General features: G+C 26.7%; 1 protein-coding gene across 1 annotated transcript; it reads right to left on the minus strand.

The window, feature by feature from the left end:
- Positions 1–2,937: 2,937 nt before the first annotated feature.
- On the minus strand, positions 2,938–22,869 carry LOC107448558 (Organic solute carrier partner 1). The gene is made up of 10 exons (XM_016063805.3): positions 22,612–22,869; positions 20,644–20,798; positions 19,423–19,590; positions 19,239–19,319; positions 10,859–10,950; positions 9,322–9,441; positions 7,461–7,536; positions 4,154–4,278; positions 4,014–4,071; positions 2,938–3,277 (listed from the first exon to the last, which is right to left on the minus strand). The coding sequence occupies exons 1-10, from the start codon at positions 22,724–22,726 to the stop codon at positions 3,164–3,166; spliced, it is 1,104 nt and encodes a 367-aa protein (XP_015919291.1). The 5' UTR covers positions 22,727–22,869; the 3' UTR covers positions 2,938–3,163.
- Positions 22,870–23,218: the final 349 nt, after the last annotated feature.

Raw genomic sequence — 23,218 nt, forward strand, 5'->3', positions numbered from 1 at the left:
TACATTCAACATTAGGTAGAAAAAAGAGTTAGGGGGACTTTATTTCACTATAAAAAATTCATTTTATTCACCATACTGTTATTTCACCATAAAAAAAATACTTTAAATATTTTGACTAAAAACCATTTTTTTAAAATCAGAGATAAAAATACCTATTTGGTTTTTTATGTTGAAAAGTACAATAAATAATCTGAAAAAATATTGAGATAGGGATACTTTTTTGAAATGTCTTGAAGAAAGTTGGCATTAACTACTTTTTAGTTTTTTAATGACCAAAAACACCCTCTTGATTTTTGTTATATTGAAAGGCATGATATTTAACAGTGAGCAAGGTTTAGAAACTTTGTTTTTGTGCTATAAAAAATCTAGAAGTATTTTAACTAAAACTACTATTTTATTCTGTTAATGACCAAAAACAAAAAATATTTTCTTGAATTAATTAGGTTGAATAAGGATTTTTTTTACATAATTAAAATGTATTAATTATATAAGAAAAATCTGAATTAGTAAAAAGTGAGATTTTGTTGTAAAAAATTCTTGAAATTTGCAAAAATATTTCCTCAAAAGATGATTATAATAAAAATTTTTAAATTCCTAACTATCTATATATGTATGAGTAATTTGATGACATTAGTACACTATCATCTGTAAAATTTTGATCTTTAAGAACAATATCAAATTACTGTCTTAAACTCTTTCATCTAATCTAGACAGCACAACCCTAACCTGACATGAGTTTTTACTTTGAAAAACTAATCTTTTAATATATCAATAAACTTGTCAGATATTTTATAATTCTATACAGTTTCTCATACTTTGACTCAAGTAAAAGTAGTACACATACTACATAGTATAGTTTACATACCTTCTCCCTCATTTTGCAGAATTTGTGGGGGGGGGATATTTTTTTTCTTATATTTTTTAATCGGATAATAATTCTACCTGACATTTTTCTGGATTTTAAAATATTTTTTTTGCCAATCATATTTCCATTATTATAAAAATTCCTATTCCCTGTAGCTTTGTTTTAGACAAAGCTAAATTCAAATCCAGATTTTTTCACACATATTGTAAATCAACATCTCATTTGAATATAAAACATTTGGAGTAAATATGCATTATTTTTATGATGTGCATTATCTTATTCATATAGATGTTAACTTCTGTGCTATGAACAATGTTTAAAAAGATAACACCTCAATTGCAAAACACCTCAACTTTCTTATTATAAAATTTGTGACTTTTTTCTAAAATTATAAACAAATATGTTAATTATAATTTCATACAGACAAAATTCGAAAAAATATAACTTTCACTGATACCCTTATTTACTAGAAATCTCTTTTTCTGATATCTATAATACAAAATAAAGGCAGTATCTGAAAAACAAGAATTTCGAATACAAAAATATCTTCCTAATTTATTAATGAAACCAATGTTTCATTTTTATAACCAAAAGCAAGCTACATTATTTTAGTTATTAGCAATAATAAACCATCAATTTGTAATTCATATTCAAATCATGCAAAAATGAAAAACCTAAATAATTTCTTATGCAACTTTTGTGAATAATCAACCTAGCTATATGATTCCACTAATAAATAATATTAAAATTAGCAGAAATTATCAAATCAGCAGTAAATAAAATTAAAGTGCCTTTTATTGTGTTGTTTTATTTGCTCATGAGCAATTAATTTTATATGCATAGAAGTAACTGTGTGAAACGTGTATCAAAAACAGAAACAATCCTTTTAAAATTTCCTGTTTTTGTATCAATCAAAAGAGAAGTGTCCCGATCCGAATAAAAGTTATATCAGGACAACAAGCTAAAATTCAGGATAAATCAAACAAAGAATTCTTATTAAGAAAATTACTCTTTCTCAAATACGACATGATTGGATTTGCAGGAACAATGAAATATGATATATTCAAATGGCAAATGTAAAAAATGGTCTTTTTATTTAATGAAAATTTATTCTAACAGTCTACATTAAACTCTAGTGTAACACGTTTAGATTAGCTTCATCAACAGACTACTAACTTGCAGAAACATAAATTAATTTAACTTTGAACATTGATTGATGTATTTCAAAGACATTAAGAAACTTATTTCAAATTGACAAAACTATAATTTTTCATATTTAATCATTCTTGTAGTTTTTACTAGCTAACTTTTCAAAATTCCTTCCTTACATTTCCTTCTTCTGATTGTTAGTTTAAAAACACACTTGAAAACTACACAGAGCATTCAAATATCTTTTTCTTATTTACTAGAATATTTTTATTGCTGTGCAAAACTCATTTTCATTCATAAATTTATGCATAATATTATACAAAAGATGTTTTTTTCCTAAACCAGAAGAAATTAATGTTATTTTATTAATAAATATTCTTTAGGGAGAAAATGATTATCAGAGCTGGTCAAGAAATAAATTATATTTGTTTGCAGCCATAACCAAGAACTAATTGAATACAGCTTTATCTTCAAATAAAAATAATCAAATAAAATTTATATCAAATAATAATTATTGTTGTTGTTAATTTACGTCGCACTAGAGCTGCACAAATGGGCTATTGGCGACGGTCTGGGAAACATCTCGGAGGATGATCCGAAGACATGCCATCACAATTTTGATCCTCTGCGGAGGGGATGGCACCCCCGCTTCGGTAGCCCGATGACCTGCTCGCGAAGTCGAGCACTTTACGGTAGCACAGTTTAACGAGGGCCAATACCGCACACCCTCGGTCCCTACGCAGACTGATCCAAGTGGTCACCCACCCGCACACTGACCGCAGCCAGTGATGCTTGACTTCGGTGATCTGCTGGGTCTTAACGATCAGTCCACTGCGGGACATAATAATTATTATATATAACAAATATTACATTAACTAATTTTTCACCAAAAAATTAACAAATAATGAAAATGAAACAAATAATTTATTTAAAGAAGATTTATTTAATAAATTACATAATAAAAATAATTTTTAATTACATAATAAAAATAAACTAATTTATCACAGTGAATGTGTTATAAACTTCTAAAATAAAGAGTGAACAATGTTTGATTAACATAATTGACATAAAAATGTTTACAAACTTCATATATTTTACAAAGAAATTATATTTAATCACACTTCATCTTCAAAAAAGTCCCTAAAAGTGCTATATTTTATCACTATCTGCAAAGTCCAAAAGTTCTAAAATGTCATTTTCTCCTTTTTTCTCCTCTTTCACAAAGAATTCTTGGGATAACTGTCCTAATTCATTTCTACTTTTCTAAAATGAATAAAATCTGATAAGAATTCTTCAGAAATAGATATCAACCAACTATGGTTAAAATAACTACATAATAGATTTGACAAAAAGTCAGATACAAAAGATTTCCACTTTTTTTGCTAGATAATTACTAATTTTAATAAGATTATTATTATACTTCTTAATAATACATCACATTAACAGTTTTTACTTAAATTAGTTGAACTTTTATTTTTATTTAGAAAAATTAAATAAGGTAAACAAATAATATTTAAATTACACAAAAAGTTGTAGGGGCAGACATTTTTGTCTAGTGTCATTTTTAAAAAAGTTTATTTCAAAATTTGTTATTGATTTTTAAAATTTTTAATTGGTGAAACACTTAGAGTAGTTTTTTCTATTTAACATTAACTTCTTTAAATTCTCAGTTTTCTGCAGGAGAAGCATAAGTAAGAAAAATATGAAAATGGTCTTTTATCCGACATATAGATTTTGAAATTTAATTCATGAAAGGAAGCTTTCAAAAGAATAATAATTCTTATAGAATGAAGTTAATAAGTAGACTGTAAATTTTAATGCAGAGAAAATAAAGAAGACAATATTGCATGACATGCTGACATCCAATCCTTTTAAAAGTAGTAATTATCGATTCCCTCATGTAGAACTAATTTAACATAACTAAATTTGAAGTGGTCTAAAAGCCCGATTTTGTAAAAAGGCAAACAAAAACAAAAAAATATGTAAAATTATAAAGTACCTGAGAAGCATCAATAGTTACAAAACAACCAACATTCTTCTCATATGAATCTTTTTGACTGAAAAAAATAAATAAAAGATAAAATAAATAATTTTAAATGTAATATCTCAATAAATTACTTGCTATTTTAATATAAATACCATTCTATTGATTCTTCATCAATAGAAGCAAAAAGTAAATCTGGAACAAACTCAGACTGGCTAGAATTTCCAATCAGGCGATTTAGTAGGGTTACTTCCTCAAGTGCATGATATTTTCCACTATCCTAGAAAGCATACATATATTAATATAAAAGCTGAGCTATTCAGCTGCTAATTCGGAACATAGCTTGTATAGTTAAAAAAATAAGGATAAAACAAAATAGAAATGAAGATAAGTAAATAAAAGTTGTGGGCAAAATATTGGGAGTTACTGGCACATAAACGTAATATTTCTAAATTCACATTAAATTGAATCGTCAAATCTAAAAAATTTTTTTTTCTCATGTTAAGCTCAATACGGAAAATTGAATCGTGATATTTTTTATATAATTTTTCAATCAGGAATTTGGGCAATAAAATTTTATTTGATTTAAAGTGATGATTATCTACTTAGTTTTAGAATAATACATTTTAATTTCTGGTGTAAATTAGAGTAAACTGTATTTTTAGAAGAACATTTTTCAACATTTAACATTATATAAAAATCAAATATTAGTTAATAGTTGTTATGATACTGTACTTCACTCAATCTATGCATATTCCATTAAACAATATCCCATTTTAATCTTCAAGTGTTTATAAAATTTATTATATCTGAATCTTATTAAATTTTGCTCAGTACACTGGTTTTTTTTCTACAAAAGAATTTTCTATTCCTATGTATTTGGGATGTCTCCAAGAGTGCTATATCAAATTTTTTATAAGAATATTTATTATAATTTTAACTTCGGTCAATGATAGGCCTAATCAAACCAAATAATAATGATAGGCCAAATCATCAATTGTTATTTTAATATAACTTTTGATAAGGACACTTTGAATATTTCTTTTTCTCAAAGAAGCAATGGTTAGCAACTGTTGTTTTACTGCAGATTTTCTGTGAAATTGTTTCTGTGTTTATTTGAGACATCTGAACAACTTAGGATTTATATTTGTCTATTTCTAAAAAAAAAAAATGTCAAGCCTCAAAGTAGATCAAAGAAAAAATTCAGGACACATTTTGGTACGTTATGTATGCACCAAAATAATTTTAGAAAGGGTAAATGACAAAATAGAAAAATAATAATTAGTTCTACTTAAGATCAGCAAAAGAAAATTTTATTTCAAAACTATAATATAAAATACTATTTTTAATATTAGAGTTACTTTGTCAAGAATGGAAACTTTTAATAGTTTCAAGAATAATTTTATTAATGGAGTACTGAACAACTTATAATGGTTTGAGATTAATATATGGAATTTTTTTTTCACTGTACGCTGCATGAAAAAAAAGAGAATAACCAGTATCAACTGATATTCTTTAATACCAATTGTGGTATTGTATATCACATATGAATATTCGTTTATAACATAAAAAATATTTTATTACATATAGCCTTGAAAAATTAATATACATATGTTAAATATTTGGCAATCAATATCATTATGTTACTTTAATATGGTGTATTTTTGTTAAATTAATAGTTCTTAGATAAGAATAATGGTTGTGATTTAATTTCTACCTATTTAATGTAATTTAGTTTGTGTGTCAACTAAACTATTTGTTTATATATTACTTCCACAATATTGGGTTAAAATATTTTAAAGCATTGTTTATTATTTAAATAATTGTATATTAGAATATTAAGTTTATTTTGAATGATTAATATCTATGTGAAGTAATTCTTAATTTAATTCTTATTAAGAAAATGTAACAATATTCTTATTTTATTTCCCAATTTTTTCCCTGGCATTTTCTTATTTGTTAATGGTTTCTTTTGATGTTACTTTTGTATTGCTACCATCTAAACGCAAGTACCTTTTTTTCATGGTTCCCCAAGTATCCTTTTCTCTTTTGTGCATGAGAATTCTCTCATCACCTTTTAAGACTAACTATAATTTAGCTGTTAACAGCTACCCCAAGAATGTTATTTCCTGTTGTTCATCTCTGACCTTCAGGTAACTTTAATGCTTTGTCGGTAAAAACCAAAGTTTCTAGTACATTCTTTTTTGTCCCACGTCACAGGTTCAGGAGACCTAATTTTGGCATGAGTTTTATTCTTTTCTTGTCAAATTTGATTTATTTAAATTAAATCTTAAACGCTCATTGGATGCACAATTGTTTTCTCGAGTCAACCATTTTCGTTTTGTACGCCAAAGCAGCTAACATAAAAGGAAAGGCATGATGCCACAGCATTAGTCAACATTCAGTATATCTTGTCTTAACTAATTTCATTTTCCTCTCTGGGATTTCGTCCCCCACACTTGATGGCAACTTAAGTTGCTTTAATTTTCTTGTTTTGTATATGCTGGTGTGAGTTATGATTGTCAGTTTTGAAGCTTAGCGAATAAATGTTTTCTTAATTGTAAAATGTTCTCGTCATTATTTCTTTTAATGTCCGTCATTTTGCTTTAACATGGGTGAGAAATGAATTTTTTTTAGCCTAAGTATTTATTGTTTTTCAAGCTAATATGTTCTACCGGAACTGGTGGCACTCACTTTGTTTCTACACTATACTTTAAATTTAATTGTTCTAAACTCTAAGGCTTTTGCCGATGTTTTTCTTTTTATCTTTTTGGCCATTTAATGTGTTACCTTCTTTCAATAATTCTTAATACCTTCACCATACCAATATTTAATTAGAATTTGTATTAGAGTTCAAAACTTCTTTAATCAAATAATTTTAAAATGGAGTTTCAATAATCTTGAAATGAAAACACTGTAAATATGCCACCAAGCATTTTTGCACAAAAGTAATTTAGGGGCTGATAGGTTTTGACATATTTTTATTAGCATAACATGATGCTAACTAAAAACTGGTTTGTTGTTGCAATGCACAATACAAGATAACATAACAGTCGGCACAATTGCTTCAAAAGCTACAATTGTGATTTTCTTTCTATTTCTACAAGAAAATTTGACCCTCTTTCTACTTTATTATTTTGTTAATAAAAAATAAAGCCTCTGTAAAATTAGTGTTTAAAAATATCAAACTAAAAATAATTCATAAAAATATGAAGCGTTCGTCTTGAAAGGGGATTTAAAATTACTAGATGCAGATTACTGTATGTCCATTGAAAAGAGGGCTCACCTTAGGGAAGGGATACACAATAATTTATTCATAGAAGACTGTTTTGCATTATGAAAGTTGTCCGCAATGTTAGATGTCCATTCTGTAGAGGTGTTTGTTAGGTAAGGGTTTTACTATATAACTCTTTAAGGATTATTATTTTTATAACTTAGAACTGAGCAAACTATTATACTTACGTTGCATTCTTTATGATTCATATCAGAATCATTTTCTTTATCAAGACCTGGAAACATTGCAGCAGATTTTATGTATCTGAAATAAAGTTTTAATTAAAAAACAACATATTTATGAAACATGTCTAAAAAAAACAATATTTTTGAAAAATTTATAAATAAATCTAAAATAGTTACATGTAGAACCTTTCTAAAATCTATATTAAAGAAATTTCATAATTTATAGAAGTGTCATAAGGCTAGATGACTTTGTCCCTGTACTTTTTAGCAGTAACAGACTGTAACTGTCCCTCTGATATCACACAGCTATTGCGAAATATGATGAACAATTGTTAGACTTGGTCAACCTTGCACTGGTCGTTGGGTAACATCTTCTGTAATTTGAAACCTCTGCCTTTGTCATGAGATCACACACTGAGGCACAATCAGAATTAGAGACACTTCTGTTTGAGATCGTCCACATTTCAATATTTCTTCCATTCAAAAACATTTCCCTTTTGCATTTTTGTCTTATTTTTTGGCCTTTTTGATTGCTTCATAGTAATTTCACATAACCAGTCTGAACTCTGTATGGAATATGAACTGGTTTTACACTCATTATAATATTCGCACATGTTTTGTGTCAACTTAAATGCTTTACATAAGCGCACTGTTTTACAATCAAACAGTGATTTTGAACAATTTGACCATTATTTACTCTGTTATTCCACATTTTACGAATTATGCTTAACTTTTGGACACCAATGTAATAGACAAATTTCAACAATAAAATGATTTAACTAGGTTTCAATCACAAATATATATATATATATATATATATCTATACTAAATGCATTAATTTTAATGTAAAATTGAAAAACTTTAATGTTTTTGATGAAACTGCAAAAAACATTGCACAACAAATTAATATAAACAAATCTCGAGTATATATAAGAGCTGTTCTTAATTTTTTAAAAATAAAAATGCGTTTTTGCTATATAAAAATAGAGTCATAAGCTTTAAATTGCTGATATTACTGCGGTAGAAGCATGATTAACTAATATAATAACTTTTAGGAGGCAGTTGATGCAACATGATCCAAAAGAAAACTCATTTAAGGTATACTCATTTAACGATGGATATAGTACAATATTTGTATCAGGAAATTTCATTACCATTAGCTAAGTGAAACTTTAGTATTGTTTAATTGTATACATTTGCATGGAAAATAAATATGATAGAAATTAGATTTAATAAAAAAGCAATAGTAAGGAAAACTAAATGCAGTTATTTAATGAAAAAAAATTACTGTCTCTAGTTTCCCTCAGACAAATTTTTAATATGAAATGAATGTGTTACTTTTATTGCTTTTTTTCCTATATTTCCTATTTTACTAATACTTTTCTGGTTTTATATTTATTGTTAAATCATTCTTAGAATACCATGTGGAAATGAAATTACTAAGCAAACTCATGTTTTGAGGGAATGTTTTTTCTCAATTGCCTTATTTTATGAAAGTAAATGCCATGAAAGAGGTTTTAATGGATAATAAAAAATTTAACTTTATCTCCATCAAACTGTACATGCAAAATATTGATTAAAATTATTAAAAACAAACAATGACAAAAATAGAACGAGTGTTAAATTTTAAATTATTATAATTTTAGACCTTTCATTTATGTTTTAGATTTCCAATTTTCCTCATTTATAGATTGAACCTTGTGTGAAATTACCCAATAACCTCCCTCCCCAAAAAAAGTAATCATTGAAAAGGATTAAGTTGTGAATATAAGTCATAGGTTTCATATCAACTGTTAGAAAATTAGCAATTTAGGAATCTTTTAATTTCTTGACAATCTGATCTTTATAAAACACAAATACATACATGTTTGTTCCCAGTGAAATACCCCTGTTTCCATCAAAATCAAAGCATCTTTGTGGCAAACTTTTTTTCCATTTTTCTTGCATTGCTTCTCCTTTCACAATATAATCATCATTTTGCATTCTAAAAACAAAATTTAAAGAAATTAAATTAACAAAATATTAGATGTGGCAAAATCATAATAATCATAATGTGTTGTAACTTAATCCAAATTTAGCCAATAAGTATAAGCTTCTAATATTTATGATCAGCATGTAAACCTATGTTTACTATTGTTAGACTAGACAAAGCTTATTATTAGGTATCAAATTTATGGTTACATTTTTAAATAAGATATGAGACTAATATTAGAATTCAAATATATGAAACAGTACAGAACCCGTTATCCGGAAATCAGAAAACCGGAAAACCAAAAAAACGGAACGAAATTCCATAAATTTTCTCGTCATTTTAAAAAAAAAAATTTTTTTTTCCTCATATGAATTTATGCTTTTTCTTTCTTTTTTTTAAAGATGTTTACCTTACCATCATTTTGGAAATAATCATTAGTGTATTACTTCATCGTTTTCTCTTATTTTTAAGATTATTTCCAAATTTTTTTTTAGTTGGGCTAAACAATAAAAAAAACGGCTTTTTGTAGAGATTCAGAAAACCGGAAAAATCAGTTATCCGGAATGGCGATGGTCCCGACCGTTCCGGATAATCGGTTCCCTACTGTAATACGATTTAGACACAATGTGTTCTATCATCTAGAGAAAATGCTCATTATAATGAATTTCCATTATATGGAGTCAATCACTTTCTGTCTTGGAACAGTAGAAAAGTAATTAAAATTTTAAATAATGCTCCTTCCAAGTAATTTTGAGGTAGTGAAATCAAATAGAAATGAAAAATAAATGAAGGGAAGTGCAAAAGAAAAGGAGAAAAAAAGAAACAAAAGACATAGATGAGGTTAAAGGAGGAAATGATCACTAGGATATTCAAAGTTCGGCAACCCATGTTTAACTAAAGAAAATAAATCCTCTGAAAGGTTCGTTTAATTTAGTTAATTAAGAAGAAAAAGCAATTCCTTAATGTCTAGCATTATGATTTGTGGATCAGTACTTTTTTTTCAAGCTTTCAAAAACTGTTTGCACAGTATTTAATCATGAATATTTATTGCAGCAAATCATGATATTGTATCCATCTCAATTTATTAATAATGCAAAAATATTTTTTTTGAAAATCAAAATGAAGTTATTTTTAAATTTTTGCAACTAAGGCACTTTTCACATTATTTTAATGCATAGACCATTAATGGGTTAAAACAAAAAATTTAAACTAATGTATTTTTAAGGATCTATGATTTTGTGACTAGGCATTTCGTGATCAGGTATGAAATTAAGACCCAATAGTTGAGAAGATATTTTAAATAAAATATTTTATCTTTAAAAAGTAATATAATAATATTATTATATTATTTTTAAAAAAAATATTTTATCTTTAGATATTTTAAGGAAAAAACAGTGTTAAGAAGAATAAAAGAAAATATTTAGCATACGTAGAAATAGAACTTTCAAAGCCAGCTTTTGAATCACAGCGAACAATCTCTCCATTAGATAATTGTAATCCTAATCTCATTAATACTGACACCTAAATTGCAAAAAGAACATTTGAAATATTAAGAATTAACATTTTTCTAATGCACATAATTTTTTAAATTTTAATACAGAATACGATTGCTGTATTTATTGTAGCTAAATATTCATTTACAGTCAAATTAATGTAAAAATAACAATGATACAAAGGTTAAATCCAGAAACATTTATAACTTAGTTTTACTGTTGCATCTAGTTTCATCAAATTTATGCATAACATTTTGATTTGATTTGTTTGAAAAATTTTTGCTTTTTGCATTTGAAGACAAAATAACTAACTTATCAGTTTAGTTTGGATACAGAACAGTAATAATAACAGAAATAATACAGAAATTTTCATGTATTATTTAGTTGGCAAAATAATAAGAAAATAAAAATCAATAATTTTAAATCTCTAAATATTTTCATGGAGAAAAACAAGAATATATGAAATAAAAAATTATATTTATGCAAAAATATGTGTGCAGATGAATGAGAGATCATTAAAACTTATAGACACATAATAGGTGATTCAATGGTTATATGCCAGATATTTTTCAGTGCATTTTCTTTATTAGATTGTTTTAATACTTAAAAAATAGAAATTTCAAGTTATTTTTATGAAGTACTCATAATTCTTTAATTAAGACTAATGAATTTTTTGAAAGTCCAAAAATAAATTATTTATTACAATTAAAGCTGGCATCACATATGGAATGAAGCTGAAATTGCATAAATATATTTTTTTAAATAATTTAACAATTGTATTTATTTAAGTAAAATGTGAACTTTTGCAAATGCTTTGCAATAGTTTTAGTAATATTATAAGTCAGTATAATATTGCAATTACGGTTTTTAAAATTTTCACTTGTTCATCACATGAGAGACACATGGGAATATCAAGCACTGGAAGTTTATAAGGAAATAACACTAATTTCAACCCATTCTGACTATTTTTTATGAACTATTTTTATGATAATTTATTAAATTAAGAGAACAAACTTCAATTTCTATCCTATGTTATTAGAGAAAAGAAAAGAAAACAAAAATTTCAACCCAAGCATTACAATATTTTGTCTGAATTTATCACAGTTATTGACAAATATGAGAGAGAGGATCAGAAGGATTTGCAGAGGATCAAAATTGCTGTGGCATGTCTTCGGATCATCCTCAGGGATGTTTCCCAGACCGTCGCCAATAGCCCATTGTGCAGCTCTAGAGCGACGTAAATGAACTACAACAACAATAATTTATATTTGAATCATTTCAGTATTTGTTATGTGTATTATTTTTCCTAAGTAGCTGAATCAATTAACATCTCTCTGGGTAATGATTCACATATTTTGCATAACGTTTTCATTTATTGATAGTTAATTTGGTATTATTACATTGGTATTGAATTTACAATGGCTTTCTCTGCCTTCTCACTACTTAATATATTGTATTATTTCAAGAATATTTAATGCTGTCTTCCTAAATTTGCTAATTTAATTTTATTAAATTCTAATCTAGAAAACAACTTTTTTCTTTACACATTCTTAGTAAGCATTTTAAAACCTAAATCATATAGAAATTTAATGTAAGAAAACATCACGCTTTTATATTTAGCCTTAATACCCAAGTTAATTACATATGTTTTGTCAAGCTTTGACAAAAAAAAAAAAAAAAAAAAAAAAAAAAAAAAAAAAAAAAAACACTGCTAGACAGAATAGAAAAATTTATTCTAGAAAGAATTTTAAATTTCATACGTTGCAAAATCCTTTTGAATTGTTCTCAATTTTATAACTTTCTTTTCAGCTAATAGAACTCTTTTGATGCTTGCATGTTTCATCATCAATGGTAAATCTTCCAGCGCTTGGCCATGCTCTTAATTGTGCTTTAAATTATTATTTATCTTCTACCAAACTACATATGCAGTTGGATCATAAGGTTTCAGTAAAAATGAAATATTTTGGCATGTGTCATGTATGCATGTTATTTAGTTTCATATAGAGTGCTAAATTTGCTTTCTTCTGTTCTGAATTTCCACCTTCAGATAATGTTTCTTCTTCTGATATCTTAAATCATGAAATTTCGTTTTTTTAATTTTGAAAACTTAATAAGTATTTTTTTTATTTGTTCCTTGTTTTTTTCAGCCCTAGCTCTTTTTTCTGTTTTTTTTTCCTGCCTGTATAAAATGTGTGTGTATCAACTGTAAAGATCTAAAAATACATTGAGTAATTATAATCTCACATTATTTTCTATCTAATGAAAATAGATAGAAAAAGATATGAAAATGTAAAAAAATATTGCTTTTAAGACTCCACTCAATAATTTTACCATATTACTCCTGAAAATTTAATTATCAATATTCTGCATTAAACTTAGAGCATAAAATAGCTATAAATATATTTTTATTTAATTTTCCTTATTTTTATCATATATTTATTAAATAAAATTAGACAAAAGAAAAGTTACCCAATTTTTAAATTTTTTCAAAAAGTTTTATTTTGTGATGTCACAAGCAGATAAAAATAAACTTTGTTTTTGAAGAAAATGGATAATTTCAATGAAAGTATTTAATAGGAATGACAACTTAATGTTTAAAAAATAAAATTTGAAAACAAAATATATAATTTAGCTGCTATTGAGAAAATACATTTTTTCAGTCAAATGCAGAACAGCTATTCCATATAATTTAAACTATTTATTTCTTGAACAAAATTTTTTAATTTTATCCAAGAATACGGAAGCTGTGAATAGATAGCAACTTGATCAAAGCGTAGCTGTTTAACTTTGTTAGCAAAATTAAGTTTCATGGCTTTAAGTTGATTCTAAAAATCAGCCTCAACTGCAGATTCTGAGTCTGCAAGAACACCAATGTTTGACACACTTAAGCCACTCAATAAAAGCAAATTTCTTAGAAAATACTTGAAGTTCAATTAATTTGAAATTATAACTGTTAAACTTTATAAATCTTAACATCAGAAAAAAAGACATTTTTTTTATATTTTTATTATTTTAACATTTTTCATGTGTGGAGGAGAATGTGGGAGATAGATGTTTTTTCGCCAACGGTGGGACTGAAACCAAGGTCTCTGGAGTCATAGTCAGACACTCGAAACACAATAACCTTAGATAAGGTAGTACATGAGTTAGGAAGCTTTATATATAGTGGCAGCACACTCCCCCTCCAGTGAAAGAGAAGTCTCACTCATTGTCAGTCATGAGCATTTCACAAGAGTTTAGTAGGACTAGCCATTCCAATGCAGTAAATCTAGTAAACTGAGGTGATTTGTTTGACAAATCAAGGCAATGTAGTGCATTACTGCAATGCGTCAAGGAATGAGATGGTTGCGTTGCGCGTTCAAGCCTCTGTATTCACCAATGTTGTCTTACGATTTAGTAGGTTTCGAAAAAACTTAATAATTTATTGAATGAAACATTATAACATCAGCATGACGGAGCTGAAAACCGTCTGTATTCTAGAACTCCCTGCACTGTTCTGATCACTTTCCTTGGGAAAATACCTTAATTTAAATTGGGCAAGACTGTGCTTGTAGACACCATATAGTGGCAAGTTGGCTGCGTATGCAGCTGCCATTAAGTGAGAAGTTTTAGAAATAATACTCCTTCAGATGTTAGATAGGAATGATAGCAATCTTATATATTTTTATGAATTCTCAAAGGACAATCTTTATTATTCATTGTAGTTTTAAAATCTACAGATGGTTTTAAGACTGGATGACAAATTTCTTTTAAATAAAATTGATCAAGGCTAGTTAAACTTAATAAAATTGGGCTTAGCCATTTCTTATAGGAAATGTTTCATGTTATTTAAAGGGTCAGGTGGGATAATTTTCTTAGCCTTTTTAAATTTAGCTGCTTTGAGAAATAAAACGCATAATGGTTATAATTTTTATTAAAAAATATTAGTTAAAATTATTCAACCATATCAAAATGTGGTTTCAGAGTACAAAATATTTTTTCTTCATATTTTTACATAGTAAATTACCAGTCATAATTGATAATTCATAGTAAATTACCATAAGTTGAGTAGCAAAATTAAAATTATGTTCAGAGAAATGTAATGAAACATGTAAATTACTAAGATTTAAAATGTAATTTCTATCATAAACTGTGAGAAGGATGCCTCACTCAAAGGAATGGTAAAATGTAAATTTTTTTGGGTAAGAAACAATAAGACACAACTTTAAATTTACATAATTCCTTTTTAGTTAAATCTATAATTTCTACAGCAAGAATTATGATTTGATAAAGTTTTTTTTTGTTGATTAAAAACATTTATTTAACTTGTATCTTCCTCTAACAAGCTTTAGATATATATTTTTGAAGATAAGTAATTTTTTTAATAATATACTTTATTTTTGATAAAAACGAAGTAAGCTTTGAAATTATTTAGAAAAATTTTTAAGTCTGCAGAATTTAAAATAGTCTCTTCAACACAGTAGTGAGCTATAGAAGATAACAGAAAGAAAAAAACTTAGGCCAGCCTAATAGATTACGGTGTGTGCTTATTGTAGTAAGTTTTTAAGAGTATTTCAATTGATTTGTAAATCCTTTACAAAAAATAAGACAAAAGGAAATTAAAAAAAAACTAATCATGAGTACTAAACTTTTAGCTATATTGGAGATATGCTTCCAAGCTTTTCAGATGCTTAAAATTATTTAATAATTATTTATAAATAGCGTCACACCTTAAACCGGTAGGTATCTGACACTGGCAATAAAAGCAAGATTTTAATTTTTTTGAACACTTTATTTTTAAATATACAATTTTTATTATCCATAAATAGTAGCTAAAAAAATAAATAAGATAATAAAAAATAAATAAAACAAGGACTGATGCATTTATTAACTTAATTTTAATCTAGCAATAAAATATAACCCCATTGTCCCTGAATGATTATTCTCCGTTACTGAAATTTTGATTTTATTCCATTTCAAGCTATCTACTTGATATTAAAATTAATGAAAACTTGAAATAACTGCAAAAGGTAAACCAGTATTATAAGTACAAATCTGAGATAATTCTGTTTGAATTTTTTTTAAATGGAAGTAATGAGTTGAAAAATGGTGAAAACTTAATGTTTTTATTATTTTTATTGTATGTTTACTTTCTTTGTAATTTGACACCGTAAAATGTATTGTTTAACATATCCTCTTATTTGTCATATGTCATATCATACTTGTATCATAACAATTGGAAATCAGAAATATACACACACACATATTAGAGATTTAATGGATATTCAGCCACTATTCCGTATTCCGCCCTTTTGCCAAATATTCAGCTGAATGTTCAGCAAATATTCCGCAAAAAATTATTTGGGAAAGTATTTTTCGGCAAAGTTTCTTTTCTTTTTTTTTGGGGGGGGGGAGGTTAATTGATTTAATAATATATAATATAAAATTGTATTTTTTACTATACATTGTTAGAAATTGTGTTTTTATGTATTTTGTAAGTTCTAAAACTTGTTTATTTATGTTCTGAATGATAAATGGAAAAGCAAAATTTGAAGAATTGAAACTAGATAACTTTATGTTGAACCACGAGTTTCATATTAGTGATTTTTATAAAATTTTATCTAGACAAGTTACTTTTTTTTGTTTGGTTTTTCCTTGTATATCTGTATTATATGGGAGCCTTTCTAATAGACAGATAACTTGTAACATCATCATCATAGTTGGCCAGACAGCCCAATGTGAGCCAATGCCTTCCTCTGAAGATTCCTCCATAATGACTTCCGATTTATCTTTGATCTCCAATTCTTTTCATTAATTGCAAGAAAATCAGACTCCACTGGGTCAGCCCATCTCAACCGCAGACTTCCCCGCTTTCTTTTTCCAGTGGGTGTAAAAAGCAGTATCTTTTTTACTGTATTGTCAGCACTCATTCGAATCACATGGGCCATTTAATTCATTCTATTTAGTTTCATGTATTTAATAATAACAGGTTGCTTATAAATCTTGTACAGTTCAAAGTTAAATCTCCTTCTCCAGCTATAGTTTTCATATACACATTACCAAGTATACTCCGCAAAATCATTCTCGCAAATGTTGCGATACAATTTTCCTTCAGTTTTGTCATTGTCCAAGCTTCAGAAGCATAGGTCAAGACTGGCCGGATAAGAGTTTTGGAGTTTAAGAACTTCGTTTTTCTAGAAAGAACCTAGATTAGTAAATCTTCTCAGCCCATAGACAACCCTATTTGCTAGACTTGTAACATAGAAAACTGTAATTCTCAATGACAAGATTAGATTTAAGAACTAAGAACAATTTTTTTTCTATTTCTTTTTTAGCTTCTTTTTATTATCTTTTCTTTTTATCAGTGCTTTTATTATGGCAGCACTTTTTAAAGAGCACATCAAATAAACATTATTCCTTTATGGTTACCCTTTTTTTCTAAAAATACGGCAAACATGCAAAAGTTAAATTGTGACTTTCAGCATTAAGTCTTTCATTTAAAAATTAAGAACGATTTTTGTTTTGGTTTTAATCTAGTTTTTCCTTTTTAAAAAAACCTTGTGTTTTAATAGACGTTTTTATTATGACGCGGCAATTAAAAGGGATTCTATTGGACTTTAAACTTTACTTTTTCTTGAAAATACGGTAATCTTGGGGGATGATCCTCATAATTTTGGTTTTACTTTTAATAAATTTTGTTTGATAGTACAAAAACTACTTTGAAAATTCTTGAAAGTTTTTAAATTTTTAAAATATTCAAATCAAACTTTTTTCATTAGTTGCCTAACATGATTTATTACAAAATTATGAAAAAACTTCTTAAAATTTTTTCTGCTCAAGCACAGTGTAAAAGAACTACCTTAAATATTTTGTACTTGCGTAGTTTTTGACAAATTTTTTCTAAATTTTAAATCAATAATTTTGTAATTAATTTTAAATTGCTCCAAAAATTTTGTTTAATTTCATTGAACATTGTTACAGCAGAAAAAACGTAAGAGAAAAAAATAAATTTTTATAAAAACGTCCATATCTCTATTAATATTTACTCTACGTTTATGAAATTTTATGCAGTTATTAAAAATAACAGCTAAAGTAATCTATACAAGTTACAAGCTTATTGCTTGATTATATCTGGCATAGGATGTTCAAAAATACTTGTTTTCTTTCGTAATTTATTGTCGGCCTTCTAAAACTTTGAAAGCTTTAAATCTTATTGCTAAGTGTGCAGGGTAGTAGTAGTAGTATATATATATATATATATATATATACTACTACTACTACNAGTAAGTATATATATATATATATATTGTTAAAAGCATTGTAAAGTAAAATATATTTATATGATATTTACTATTAGCACAGTAACAATTTTTAGACTTAGAAAAGTTATCACATAAATATATATATACAGTGATCCCTTACTTATGCACCACCTCTTTTATGCACCTTTTTCATTTATAAGACGATTTTAATAGGTCCCAGTACATTAGATAGGAAAATAATGATAAACATCCTTCGTTTATGCGTCGCTCTAAAAGTCAATTTTTCAATTATGCGCCGAAATTTTAGGCTAACATTTTAATCCTTTAAATATTTTTTCTTTTAAAAGAAAAATGTTTTAAATTAAAAAGGAAACAAATAAGCAATCCTTGTTACAGATGAAAAGAAATATATGTTGTTAGATCCTATTGAATTTGCTTCCCCCTGTGACCTTTTCATTTTTGCTGCTTCTGGAAAGACATTGAATAGGATGTCTTATCTGTTACACTAACAACAATGAAAGCCCATTCATCTTTTAGAAAATTACCATTCCTCTTGTCCAGAGGTTAATTTTACTCCCATGCTGTTTTCTAGAGAAAAAAAAAGACACCTGGAATACGAAAGATGAAAGAGACCGCGATCACTTACTTGAAGTCAGATGGACATTAAGTAAATAAAAGGAGGTGATCTGTTTAGTGACATTAGTAATCTAACAACTTCTTGTGCAGCATATTATGACGTCAAGTACTTTTCTTAGAAATTTATCATGTGATGTTTCACCCCACCCATAAAACTCAAATTTTTTGTGAAGAAGTGTTCATTTATATCTAACTAAAACTTTAACATTTAATCTTTAGAAACATATTTATTCATATTGTCACTGCAATTTACGTTGCATTTTTGAATTTTGAAGTTTTTCACTTATGCGCCTTTTTCTCTTGGCACCTTACACCGGTGCATAAGTGAGAGTTCACTGTATATATATTGAAGTTCTATAGTCTGAAATAAAAATGCAATATTGAATATAAAAAGAATTTTTAAAAAAAAAAAACACAAACAAACAAGAACTTAACTTACTCTAATATTCAGGTCTTGTAAAAATGCTGTAATACAGCTAAATAAGCATTCATAATCCAAATGTTTCATATCTTCATAATTCTAAAAATAAAGTTGCATATAGCCTGTTATCTTCATAGACATGTTAGCTATAATGTTTAAAATTTATCTTTTATATAAAAATTTTAATGCAATCCTTACTTACTGAAACTAATAAAAAGAAAACATTTTCAACTTTAATCCTTAATTCTTGATAAGAGACAGCACAGTTCCTTATAGCATCCATGTGATTTAATGTAACCAAAAGAATATCTTCAGCACATCGGCAATTTAATACTTGATACTTGAAAACCATCAACATTAAATCATAAAGCTATTTAAAAAAAAAAGATTTTCAGATTTAATACAATGATTACATCAATAATTAATTACAATAATTTTATACTATCTATCTATTATAACTCTGTCACATTCAAAAGTTTCTTAAGGAATTATAATAGCACAATAATTTTTTACCAGATTTAATACAAAAACAAAGAAAAAAATTAAAAAACAAATATAAGTAATATTTTTTGAAAACAGATTTGGTTTTTATAATGCAATACTATATGAAGGATTAAAAATTTTGTATATTTAAAATTTGATTTCTCAGGCACTATTCAACAGATTTTGTTCAAGTTTTATAATTTGATGTGTAAAATTATGTAAAAATTTATATATCTTACAATTCAAAAGTTTTACGGCTTATTTTAAATAGTGTAAATTTTTTTTTTACATGGAACTATCTTTGGATAAATGAATTTTATAATTGAGAGCAAAAATGTTTCAATTCGCTTAAAAAGTTTTTGAGATATGGTGAAATATGCAGAAAGTAAAATTCCAATTGCTCTTCTTGTCAAACTATGGGATATATGGGAACCCCTATATTTTGGAGGTCAGAACACAAATCCGTTGAAAAAAAGTATGATTATTTAGAGAAAGTACATTTTTGTGTCTGATTTCGTAACTTAAAATATCATTTGCACTAATTAATTAGCATATTTCAGGTCACCTCCTTGAACCATTACGAATGAGTCCTAGAGCATGAAGATTCGATCATTAGATCAAAGTGCCCCCTTTTTTTGGCGCACTGTACCAATGTACCCCATGTTCTGAGTTTCACAAAAATAACAATAAATTTTTCTCCTAAATTTAAATAGCTGAGAGTATTTACTAAATTAAAGATCTATCCAGGGAAAATAATTGCAATTTATTCATGTATTTGAGTTTAATAAATTATTTTAATAATAACACTTATTTTAATAATAAGCCATATTTTCAAATAATGATAAAAAGTGTTTTTTAAACTAGGATTTAAGTAAATTTTTTTTTTTTTTTTTTTGGCTTGTCACTATTTCACACAAAGCTCTTCAGTTTATATACTTACCTTACTCATGCTAGTTGTGTTTAGTCTCATAATTGATGAGTGTACCAATTTTTCAAAAACAGACTGCATAGCTGATCGGGAATACATGTTTTGAGGTTTAAAGAGTTCTTCAATAAACTGGTCATTTAACATGGTAGTTAAAATATCTTCAATAACTAAATAGAATAGAAAATATAGGTTAAAAGTAGAAAATTGCTTTTCAGTTAAAATAAAGTCCACATTGAACATAAGAATATTTATTAAAACACTATTAGACATTTTGAAAACTTAAATGTCATTAATTGTGTGTGAAACACTTTATAGCCCCCCCCCCCAAAAAAAAGAATTTTCATTTGAAAGTGATATCAGCAATGAAACCATCTGATTAAAATAAAAGTAAGAGCATCCATAATAAAAATAAGCCAGTTTAATAAAAATAATAATATATTAAATAATAATGTAAAAAAAATATAATATAAAATATAATATAAAATAATATATATTATTAATTATTAATTTTATATTATTATTATTAATTTTTATATAATATAAAATAATAATATAAAAAAAATTAATAATTATTAAAATAAAATTAACATTAAATTAATATTATAATAAATAGACAACCTGCAAAAGCCAAGAGAAAGAAAATCATACTTCTGCCTATAGCTCTGTTCTTATAAGGAATTTCAAGTTCCTTTTGGTGAAATTAATTTTTTTCTTCTTTTATTTCAACAAATATTTAGACTTAAACTTGATTTTCCTTTTTCAAAATAAATTCCAAGATTTATAATCCAACAATGATAAGCTGCAAAACAACAAGTATGTGGAAGAGATCATGCCAGTTGTCAAACACAGCTAGGTAGTTAAAAACTTTATTTATTAAAAAATTATTATTATTTAAACTTTAACTTAATTCATCTATAAGAATTAGTTCAAAATAAAAGTTTAGTAAAAATGCTTTGAAATAAAATACAAATTTTGAAACTGAAATAGGACTAAAAATTGATAATATACTATCTAAATAAAAGAAAAGCTTAGAAAATTAATAGGATACCTATGAAATGTTAAAAAATAGAGCACACTAATAATTTCCGGTTTTCTTAAATAAAATTTAATCCTTTTTTTTTTTTTTAAACTTTTGTTTGTTATTTTTTTACTTATTATTTCCCCCCCTTTTTTTCATATGTCTTTAATTTTTCCTTGTTTTATCTTCATTTTTAACTTATCTAATNTATATATATATATATATAAACTAGCTTAATCAAACTTGAAAAAACTGAATCTGAAATGTAAGACAAATTAACCAATAAAATATCCTGGAAACTGAGAGGTGATGTTCACTTCTAAGGGTTACTTTGATTAAGGGTTAGATATAGGACAAAATTCTATTCTGCATGATATTGAAATATGTCTCTTTCGTTAAACAAAGAATTATATTTAGGCAAGAGACAACTACTTTGTGTATTTCTTGAAAAATAAAATAAAAAATGATGGGTTTATCAAAATGAATAAGCAATTGCGTGTTTATACAGAATTATTCACAACTTACTTTTTCTGGTTATAATTTGCTACAGTTTGGAAACATATATGCAAGACAATTCCATGATATTTGTAGAAAGTAATAGCATACCTTTAAAACGCTCATCGTGAATTTTATAAAAAGACGTTAAGCAAAAAGTTCGAACTTTATATTAATTTACGAACAATTAATTAGTACACACAGAAAGGTGAAGTAAATTAGTTCCAGAGATATAGAAGTAGACATATATTAAAACACACATATTTTCTCTTTTTAAATTACGATGTTTATAGTATATTCCTTTTAAAAATATACATAGAGATAATGAAAATATTTTAATTTTCGAAACTAATAACCAGTTACATGTTTACAAACTATCTTGCTTATGCTCAAAACATACGGTATATTAGTTTAAGCTCCTTAAAATTTTTTAAAGCATTTATGTAAAACTATGTCCCGCATATTACCTTTATTGGATTTGTCTTCAGAAACATTCTGAGCTTCAAGTCGTTGTTGAATTACATAAAGCATTTCGCCACTTAAATTAAGAAAAATAATCGGTAATGCTCGATCTGCCATCATAAAAGTATAGGAATATCAAAAAATAAATATGGATAGTAAACGTTTTGATCACTACATTTGAAGCAAAACTTCGACTCTCTTAAAAATTTGGTCCGCTTTGAAGGGGGGTTTGTTTATTTAGCCTTTCCTGCATAGTTACCGTCGCAATGGTAACGTTGTTGCCAATAAAATAAAGTTTGCATGAGAAGATAAATAATTCAATGACTTTGCGGAGGTAGCCGAGATATAATGGTTGGATACCTACTTCCGTACATGAGGAACTGGATACCATTTGCACGGCAAGAAAAACCGTTCGCTTTGATGGTTTTTTCTATACATCCAAAGAAATGCCGTATACCATATTTTGTTTCAATAGATAATGCAAAGTATTCTTTCATTTTGTGGATCCCACCGATCCCGCAGTGGACTGATCGTTAAGACACGGTTCCCAGCAGATCACAGATGTCAAGCATCACCGGCTGCGGCCAGTATGCGGGTGGGTGACCACTTGGA

This window comes from Parasteatoda tepidariorum, chromosome X1, assembly GCF_043381705.1.
Source record: "Parasteatoda tepidariorum isolate YZ-2023 chromosome X1, CAS_Ptep_4.0, whole genome shotgun sequence".
Taxonomy (NCBI): domain Eukaryota; kingdom Metazoa; phylum Arthropoda; class Arachnida; order Araneae; family Theridiidae; genus Parasteatoda; species Parasteatoda tepidariorum.